A 9,208-nucleotide genomic window follows, 5' to 3' on the forward strand; every position below is an offset into this window, starting at 1 on the left:
TGAGGCATGAAACACATCAGCAGAGACACATAATACATACACGGATTACACAACACCATATGTGACATTAAAAATAATACAATAAAACAATTAATTCCCAATTTTGGATTTCATCTTGGTCAGGTTCAACTTCTTTTTCTGAACAACTTCTCAGTGTGGGCTTTGAAATGTTCTTTGACCATCCCTTCATCTTCTTCATCCGACATAAACCCACCAAGAGCATTCTCTTTGTGGGCCGGTACTGCTCACCCGAGTAAACACGAGCTGACATTGACATGAATTAAACATAAAACATTATATACAGTATAAGATTTTGTAAGGTAAACCTAGTTCATACAAATGAAGTAAAGAAAAGTTATTAAAACAAAACGTGCCTTGCTGTTTATTCTTTCAGTGTCCCACAGTAGCACATTTCCTGCTAGGAAAATGTCAGAAGTCACATCATTTCTGTAAATTGGGAAGTAACTGTAATACATCAAGTCACCTCTGTCTCTTGTTACCAGGACTTTTTAAAATGAATGGTGCAACATGGAAAGAGGCCCTACACAAGAGTTTAGCTTTGAGCTCAATATGCGATGATCCTTTCAGCCATGACATCTCTGACATGGGAAACCAGGGAATTTGATTAGAAAATGGTGAAGGATTTTCTTTTCAGTTAGAAACTGGATTTGTGTAACATGGTGGTGAAAAGCCCCCAAAGAAACCAGCATATGATCAGTCGCTATATTGCATTTAATACAAACGTCCTTCGTGTATCCTTTGAATACAGAACAGATCATTTCTGATATCTATGAGTAAACCCAACGAGCACGTGTCCCAAAAGACCCCACAGTGTTTTTATCTGGCTTTTCCCTGACAGTTAGTGGACACTGACAGATGTGTGCTGAATATGAAAGGAAACAAAAGAACTAAAGAAGGTTTGCAGTGTTAAAAACAAGAACTACATGAAGGTTGTTTCATCCTGCTGTAACTTATGACAGAAGCATCTTTTGTTTGTTTTTTCATTTATTTACACAAAGACAGATGTTGAAATAACAGGAGTAACAGTTTAATTCAATTGAAATCAGTCCAATCGTCTATAATGAAATTATTGTTTTTCATTAGTTGGCAAAAGATGGGGGTTGTTGACGGCAATTCAGTGAATGCAACAGGGGAGGACGCCAGTTTGGATGGAGGGGAATCAGCAGGACAGATGAGATTTTGTTTAGGAGTCGAGTAGTTGTGTGAATGAGGAGAGGAGAGCACATTAGACTGCTGAGAGACGGGGAGGTAGTCAAGCACTGACCACATGTCTTCTTGGATTTCAGCAAAACAGATGGGCTCATCTCGGTCTTGAAATAATTCAACTCGGGGTTGAACTGATGCAGTTTGAGAGGCATCTACAGGAGAGGCAGGGGTGGGTGAGGGCTGCTGAGACTGCGCAGTGATGGGGAGGGGGTCGAGCTCTTCCAGCACTGACAGCAGTTCTTCCTCACTGTCTGCGACAAAGGCTTCCTCTGTCTGGAACTGAAGGGCTGCAACAGGGGAGTCCAATGAGGAAAACAAACACAGAGTTTTCATTAGCTGATACAAACTCTGTGCAGTGACTGTTTCATCATTCAGTGCAGTGATGCACACATGTAGGAACTGCATGTTGGCACTTTGGACATACATAGTTTTCTTTGGTTGACCAGGCTGGATGCTCTTTGGCATGATTCTGTCCTGTTTCAGCCTGCTTGAAATATCTGGCTTTCTGGTCGTTTGAAAGCGACTTCCACTGTGGACAGAAGATCATAAGAACACACTGTGAGCACTGCTACTACACATAACTACAGGACAGCTGGGACACATGCAAAAACATGAGCAGACAACATTAACAGATGCATAAATGTATGCAGAGTTACACACTTACTCTCTGTCCCACCACTGCATTTACGGCTGCACTTCCAGGGATGTTGAGTTCAGCAATGACCTTTGGCCTCTGCTCTTTGAGATAGAGCATGAAGGCATTTGGAGGCTTCGTGACGTATGGCCCATCTTCATCCTGAATGTGTTCACTGACAGGTGTTGCCAGCTGTGGTGGCTTGTCTCGCGCTCAAAGAGGACAAAATAGAGAACAATACAGTGTTCAGCTGCCTGGCTGTGCTTTACACACAGCCCTGCTCTGGTACACACACTATGCCGGCCTTTGTACACTCTCTCCATCTAATGATAGAGAGGAAGGATACATTCACTACTTCTAGCCTCCACTATTCAAATTGAGTATTTTCACAGTGTCCTAAAAGCTTCCTGAAAAGCCTTTACACTGTTTTCCAAAACGCTGCATCCAGAGCACAGTCAGGGACTGGAAGGAGAGAGTAGATTTCCCCCATATGGACTTCTCTCTTCATTGGCTCCCAATTAAATCCCAAATAAAAATCCAAATACTTGCCCTCACACACACAAGGTCTTGAATAATCACCCCCAATTTTGTCTACAAGATCTCACAGTGCCATATCATCCCAACAGAGTGCTTTGCTCTCAGACTGCTGGCTTCCGAGGGGATTTAAAAGTACAATGGAAGGCAGAGCCATCACTTTTCAGGCCCCTCTCTGTGGAACCAGCTCCCACTTTGTATTCGGGACACAGACACTTGCTCTCATTTTTTAATTAAGCGTGAAACCTTTTTGCCAAAGTCCAATAACTTGAGAAAGGAGCCAAAGACGTCCTCGTCCCAGATTCGTCCCAAGACAGATTCACACCTATTCGCACCTTGTCTGCTGTGACCTGAAGAACTCGCGTGACCATTGCGACTGTCAAGGTGCTAAAAATCACGCAAGAGTTTAAATGCGTGAGAGGCCACACTTGAGTAGCAAAGAAGCTTTGCTGATGAGATTAAATGTGCAGTTGCATGAAAGCACTAGTCTTTTTAGTGATCCACCTTTTGACCAGTTTAGAACCTGACAAGCGAGTAATCACAATGCCCACCTTGTTAATTGTCCTGAAAGCTTCATAAGCCGGACAATGACTCAGTGATGTTGCAGTTTTTCACAGTGATGGTGGTATAGTGGCGAGCATAGCTGCCTTCCAAGCAGTTGACCCGGGTTCGATTCCCGGCCATCGCAGTTGCTTCTCGCAGTGCTGTTCAAGCATGTGGGCTGCGTACTGTTTTACACTAAAAACGTTCTCCGCTCTTTCTGCAAAGGCTTACAATGTCAGGCCAGGTGCATTCTTCATCGGCCTCGCTGCTACCGTTTGCTGTGGAAAGACACTGTTCACACAGGCTTTGAGTTCTCATCACTTCATACCTATACCTTCTTACATGACACTGTGATTGGACACGCTACTTCTTCATAAAGACACCCAGTCCCACTTTAAATATTGTGCTGAATGTTTGGAATGAAGATAACATTTTACTAACCATGTACTGATCAGCTCTTTGCGGTGGCAAAATCATCAGCTGTGTGTGTTACTGTTCATGCAAACAAGCAAGCTAATGTCAGCCAGCTAGCTTCAACCGCAGCTGTGCTGCACCGATCTCACGGAACTGCAAAACCACAAGCTTTCGCACCAAAGTCATGCAGCTACCGCATTTACAATCCAGCGTGGCCGTTGTTGTGCACATCCTACTTGAAAGACGTGTGGCGTAGGACTTGGAAGACGTATGTCTTTCAAGTATGTAGTTCCAAAACCAAATGTGGTTGTTGTGGCCGAGCGGTCAAGGCGATGGACTCGAAATCCATTGGGGTCTCCCCGCACAGGTTCGAATCCTGTCGACAACGGTCAGCTGTTTTGCGGCAGTCCAGACGTTGATTTGAGAAGAAGCCACAGCATGGAGATCACCTGAGAAGGTGCCAGGAGAAAGAGCCAGGCCTTTGCTTGTGAAAATAGAGCACGCAGAAGCAATGGACCCAGCTATGTCCTGACAAAATTAGGCACATATTCAGTAAACATGGCATCCTTCAATTGCTCTCTTAGCCACCCCAGACGTGTAGTCATCCAGGATCCTGTCTGAGTACCGCCAATGACTGATGCGTCTGACAAATGCTGATTGCTTTGCAAGAGGATTGGAGGGACAGCGGATTTCACCGGGAATGGGACAACAGCAGAAATAGCTTCAAACATCAAACATTACTGCATGAAAAGCACAAAGAGTGGACACATTTCATTGTTTGGAGCACTGCTTTTCACTTCAGCTCTTTGCATGTAAAAACTTTGCTCTTCTCCACAGCTGGCTGACGGACACGCAAAAGCGCAAGCAAGAGTGGCCACAGACCCACTATGCCGGCCTTTGTACACTCTCTCCATCTAATGATAGAGAGGAAGGATACATTCACTACTTCTAGCCTCCACTATTCAAATTCAGTATTTTCACAGCGTCCTAAATGCTTCCTGAAAAGCCTTTACACTATTTTCCAAAACGCTGCTGTGCTGCCCCTTTAATCCTCCTCAGTTCCCTCAGTTTGAGATCCTTCCTGGGCTTGGTGTCATGGTACTCCAAGTTTTGCCAAACTTTGCAACTGTTGTAGCCCCTATGTGTGGCTGTGCTAACGACAAGAACACTTTCACATGGACTTCAGGTGCACAAGCGAGCTTTGAAGAAGTAAAAAAACTCCTGGTGAATAGTCCTGCACTGGCACTGTTTGACCCTGCCTTGCGTGTTGTGATCTCTACTGATGCAAGTGACTATGGGCTTGGTGCTGTATTTGCTCAAGTGCAACCTGATGGCACAGAAAAACCTGTGGCGTTTGCTTACCGCACACTGTCTGCAACAGATCAAAAGTACTCAACTGTTGAAAAAGAAGCTTATGCTTGTGTGTGGGCTGCAGAGAAATGGAGAACGTATTTGTGGGGCCGACGTTTCACTCTGCGGACAGACCACCAAGCTCTGACAACGCTGCTGAGCACCAAAGGGTTTAATAGGGTTGGCATGCGCATCGCCCGCTGGTCTGCCCGCCTCCTGTGTTTTGACTATGATGTTATTTGCCGCCCAGGTTCTCAGAACTATACAGCTGACTGTCTCTCTCGCCTGCCCCTGCCCGTTTCTTCCCATTCCACATCAGATTCAGATCATGAAATGGTAGCCCAAGTTTCTGCTGCCATGTCCTCACTTCCAGTTGCGGACTTTGACTCTGCCTGTTCAACTTGCCCTGAACTGGTTGCTTTGCGTTCACAAATACAAAGTGGCTGGCCTGCCTCAATCAAAGCACTTGATGTCACGCTTGCACCTTACTACAAAATCCGTAATGAACTCTCAACCCTAAGTGATTATGTTCTCAGAGGCTCAAGGCTCATTGCACCACTTTCAGTGAGACCTAAACTGATTGCACTGGCACATGAAAGTCACCATTGTGCGCACAAAACAAAGATTAAGAGATCTCTACTGGTGGCCAAAAATGGACTCACAAGTTCAGTCTGCCATAACCTCATGCCTCCTTTGCCAGTCCAATGACAAAACTGCACATACTAATCCTGCTCCTCTCCAACCCGTCCCACTGCCTGATGGACCGTGGAAAAAACTTGGTCTTGACATTGTTGGGCCTTTTGATACTGCAATACCTGCTTGTAGATACGTCATAACATTGACTGACTACTACTCCAAATGGCCTGAGCTTGCCTTTTCACCTTATGCTACTACTGATGATGTCATTCAGTTCCTCTCATCTGTCTTTAGTCGTCATGGCAACCCAGAGAACATCATAACTGACAATGGTGCACAGTTCACCTCTGTAATGTTCACCTCATTCCTCCAGAATAGAGGCATCTCCCACAGCAGAACATCTGTCTACTACCCAGCTGCAAACGGAGCAATCGAACGGTTTCATCGTGCCCTCCGCACCTGTATCCAGACATCAATCCAGCAGTCGAAACCATGGAAGGCGACTGTGCTGGATTGGCTTTAAGTTTACTGTGCAACACCGCATGCAACTACTTCCCTCTACTTCCCTCTCCCTAAGAACTCCTGTGTGGCAGGAAGATGCGTACTATACTGGATGTACTCCCTTTGCCTCCTGCTGTGTCTCCACTGGATACGTTGCACGTCACTCAGTTCAGAAATATCAGTTGAAAATGCAACGTTACACTGATGGTAGGCGTCACGCACGGAAACCTTCTTTTCTACCAGGAGAGAGTGTGAGGATAAGGAAACCCCACCATGTTCCCAAAGGACATCCCAGATTTACCCCTCCTGTAACAGTAACAAAAGCCAAAGGCTTGAATGCCTTCTTGCTGAGTGATGGAAAGAGTTGGAATGCCACTCATCTAGCACGCTGTCGCCCAGTGACTGAAAAGAACGCTGACACTGTGTAAAAGTAAGTAAAGTGAGCTTGTTAGTCCCCATAGGGAAATAATTCCTCTGCATTTAACCCATTCACCCAGTGAAGCAGTGGGCAGCCACCAGTGTAGCGCCTGGGGAGCAGTGTGCAGGGACGGTACCTTGCTCAGGGGTACCTCAGGGTAGCCGTTCAGTGGAGTCGAACCCCCGACCTTCCAATCATGGGGCCACCACTCTACCTACTGAGCTGCTAGGCTGCACCACACTCAGACTGGCTCACCTACTGCCAGAAGACTGCCACGCGTCAAGTACAAGCCTCGCTGGCACAAAGACTATATTGTAGCATAATAGGTTGCTTGAAAAAGAACATTAGAGAAATGTTATTACTTGTTCTATCTTGAGTTTAAAAAGAACTGATTTTCTGCCACCAATGCACTAAGAAAAAATTGTCATGGAAAAACTGGAATAATAATTTCTTTTCATTTTACGTAGGAGTGCAATATAGTTTCAGGCTTATTAAACTTTGCTAGTTGTAGTATTCTGATGGTATAACTATTGCGACATTTAAGTTCACAAGTGTATGTGTGACTTGCTAAACAGTGAATTACTTTATTTCTGTACTACGCTATTTGGTGAACTCTTTTCATAAAGAGAGAGGAGATGTTGTCCTGTAATGATCGTACCATATTGCACCACTAGAGGGTGGTGTCGTGAAATAAGAGTAAAGTGGAGTTGGAAAAGTTTTAGAGTTAGAGTATAGTTAGATGGCTAACTGATAACTTGTTGTGTCTCCCTGTTACCTCTACGATGTAAAGTCTGTGCTGAATTTATTAAAGAGCACTGTTCCTTTATGAGGACTGGTTTATTACCGGCCGCTACTACACTGTTCTTTAAGGATGTCTGCATTTCACACAACTGTCTAATAGGATAAAATAATTGACATTGTATACCCAAAGGTCAAGTCTGGATAAACGTGTATATGATCTCCAACTTGAGTGCAAAGCCAAGGCATATAATTGTGGTGTGTTGCTCTAATTTGTTTCCTCTCTGTGCAGGGGGATGACTGAAGGGATCACCTTGCTAATCCTTGCTGTCCAAACTGGCCTCATTGAGCTGCAGGTCATCCACAGAGCCTTCCTCCTCTCTATCATCCTCTTTATTGTTGTTGCTTCCATCCTGCAGTCCATGCTGGAGATAGCTGAGTCCTAGCCCTGGGAGCATCTAGAGGCAATTAAGATAATATACCAAAGACTTTTTTCATGTGTTTATTTTTAAGAAAACTCTGTGTCCCACTGTTTGTTTTATTTTTTACTGATCATAAACAACTATTAATAACTATGGGCAGTTAGTTAATTATCACAGAATTCATTATCTATGGTCATCAGTACAACTCATGCTAACATCATAAGTTAAGTAATACTACGGTGTACTGTCCTTCTTTCTTCATTCTTAAACAGGCAGTTTGTCTTTTTGACATCAATAAATGTAATCTGACTGAATGTGTGTTTGCAAAGCCTGTTATCAACCTGACTGCTTTCTCATACGCTGGTTTTGCTGCCCGTCCCGTAGGAGTTTGTGGAAGCACTTCCGTGCAGTTTCTCTCTGTCCCTTCCTGCTGATCTTTCCAGCGTACATGGCTTTTATGATCTGCCAGTTCTTCCACACGGACTTCTGGCTTCTCATCATCATCTCCTCCTCAATCCTCACCTCTCTCCAGGTAACACACAACCGCATCGCAGTGTGCAAAAACATTAAATTAAATAGTTTAAACTTGCTCTACCCAAACAGTTCAGGCCAATAATAATTAAACATGTATATTTGCTTGTTTTTTAATTCCATAATAACTCTGACACACTCTACCGCCAGGTGCTTGGCACTCTGTTGACCTGTTGTTCTCTTCATGGTGGAGGAGTTTCATAAAGCTCCAGTGGAGAACATGGATGAAGTCATATATTGTGTAAATGGGACCTACAGATTGCTGGAGGTTCTGGTATGTGTCACACACACGTACAGCAACTCTTTGCTAAGTTCTGACTGTAAACCAACACTGTCATGTAATGCATCAGCACTGTCTCTGCCTCACTGTCAGTGATTTGTTACCTCACCAGGTTGCCGTGTGCTGTGGTGTATCAGAGAGTGTATTTGGCGAGTGGAGTATGATGGGAAGCACCATCATCTTGGTCCACTCATACTATAACGTCTGGCTCAGAGCCGAGCTGGGCTGGCAGAGCTTCCTGCTCAGGAGAGATGCTGTAAACAAGATAAAAAGCCTCCCCACAGCTAGCAATACACAGCTGGAGCAATATAACGACATCTGTGCTATACCTTGTGTGTCACCTCTGACACCAACAACTGCAGCAAGCGTTTGGTGCTAGAGGTCACATTTTGAGTTTGTGAAGATATTTAAGGTAGACACACGTAATTAGCGGCAGCTGTGTTGTTGATCGAGAGGAAGCAAACAGTTTGTGACCGCTGCGCTGCTGTTAAATCCTAGAAATAAAGAATCTGAAGGACAAGATGAGTAAGGCTGGAGTTATTGGACTGTATCAAGTTTAATAAATTCATGTATACCAGTGACATCGCGTCACCCCCGCCAACGAACACCCCAGTGGTTTCAAGCCTGGGCTTAGCCTCTACAGGAGAGGTTTCAGCCATGTGTGTCCATCACAAGCCCACCACCATGATCTCAGGCCTTGAGGCAACAATCATGAAAACTAATCTTAACTGAGAGTGTTGGATGTCCTCATTGTTGCAGAGCACATGGACAGCATACTCACCTGGTTCTGTGGGCCAGCAGCACATGTCACACCATCCATCACCCTTGTCATCACATTCAATCTTGGTCTGAGAGAAACCTGAAGACAGAAACGTTCAATGATAAAAACACACAGTGGAATAAAATTGTGAGAAGTCATCAGTTGATGCAGTTTAAGGACACTTGTTGTTCTGTGCAGTCTCACCTGGAGCTCGCGCTTC

General features: G+C 44.7%; 1 protein-coding gene, 1 long non-coding RNA gene and 2 other non-coding genes across 4 annotated transcripts; 3 read left to right on the forward strand and 1 right to left on the reverse strand.

The window, feature by feature from the left end:
• Positions 1 to 713: 713 nt before the first annotated feature.
• On the reverse strand, positions 714 to 2,651 carry LOC146685635 (transcription factor 7-like). Its single transcript, XM_085441579.1, has 3 exons — positions 1,892 to 2,651; positions 1,652 to 1,756; positions 714 to 1,514 (listed from the first exon to the last, which is right to left on the reverse strand). Exons 1-3 carry the CDS (start codon positions 1,979 to 1,981, stop codon positions 1,380 to 1,382), a joined length of 330 nt encoding a protein of 109 aa, XP_085297705.1. The 5' UTR covers positions 1,982 to 2,651; the 3' UTR covers positions 714 to 1,379.
• Positions 2,652 to 3,011: 360 nt separating this feature from the next.
• On the forward strand, positions 3,012 to 3,083 carry trnag-ucc (transfer RNA glycine (anticodon UCC)). Its single transcript has one exon. It is a non-coding gene; the product is annotated as a tRNA-Gly (tRNA).
• A 575-nt stretch (positions 3,084 to 3,658) lies between these two features.
• Positions 3,659 to 3,740, forward strand: trnas-cga (transfer RNA serine (anticodon CGA)). The gene has a single exon. It is a non-coding gene; the product is annotated as a tRNA-Ser (tRNA).
• Positions 3,741 to 7,437: 3,697 nt separating this feature from the next.
• Positions 7,438 to 8,388, forward strand: LOC146685638 (uncharacterized). The gene is made up of 3 exons (XR_014916745.1): positions 7,438 to 7,949; positions 8,099 to 8,222; positions 8,341 to 8,388. It is a non-coding gene; the product is annotated as an uncharacterized LOC146685638 (long non-coding RNA).
• The last annotated feature ends 820 nt before the right edge of the window (positions 8,389 to 9,208 follow it).

Source organism: Copadichromis virginalis, linkage group LG19 (genome assembly GCF_057382275.1).
Source record: "Copadichromis virginalis isolate Kocher_CV1m ecotype Utaka linkage group LG19, C_Virginalis_male_GT1.1, whole genome shotgun sequence".
NCBI lineage: Eukaryota > Metazoa > Chordata > Actinopteri > Cichliformes > Cichlidae > Copadichromis > Copadichromis virginalis.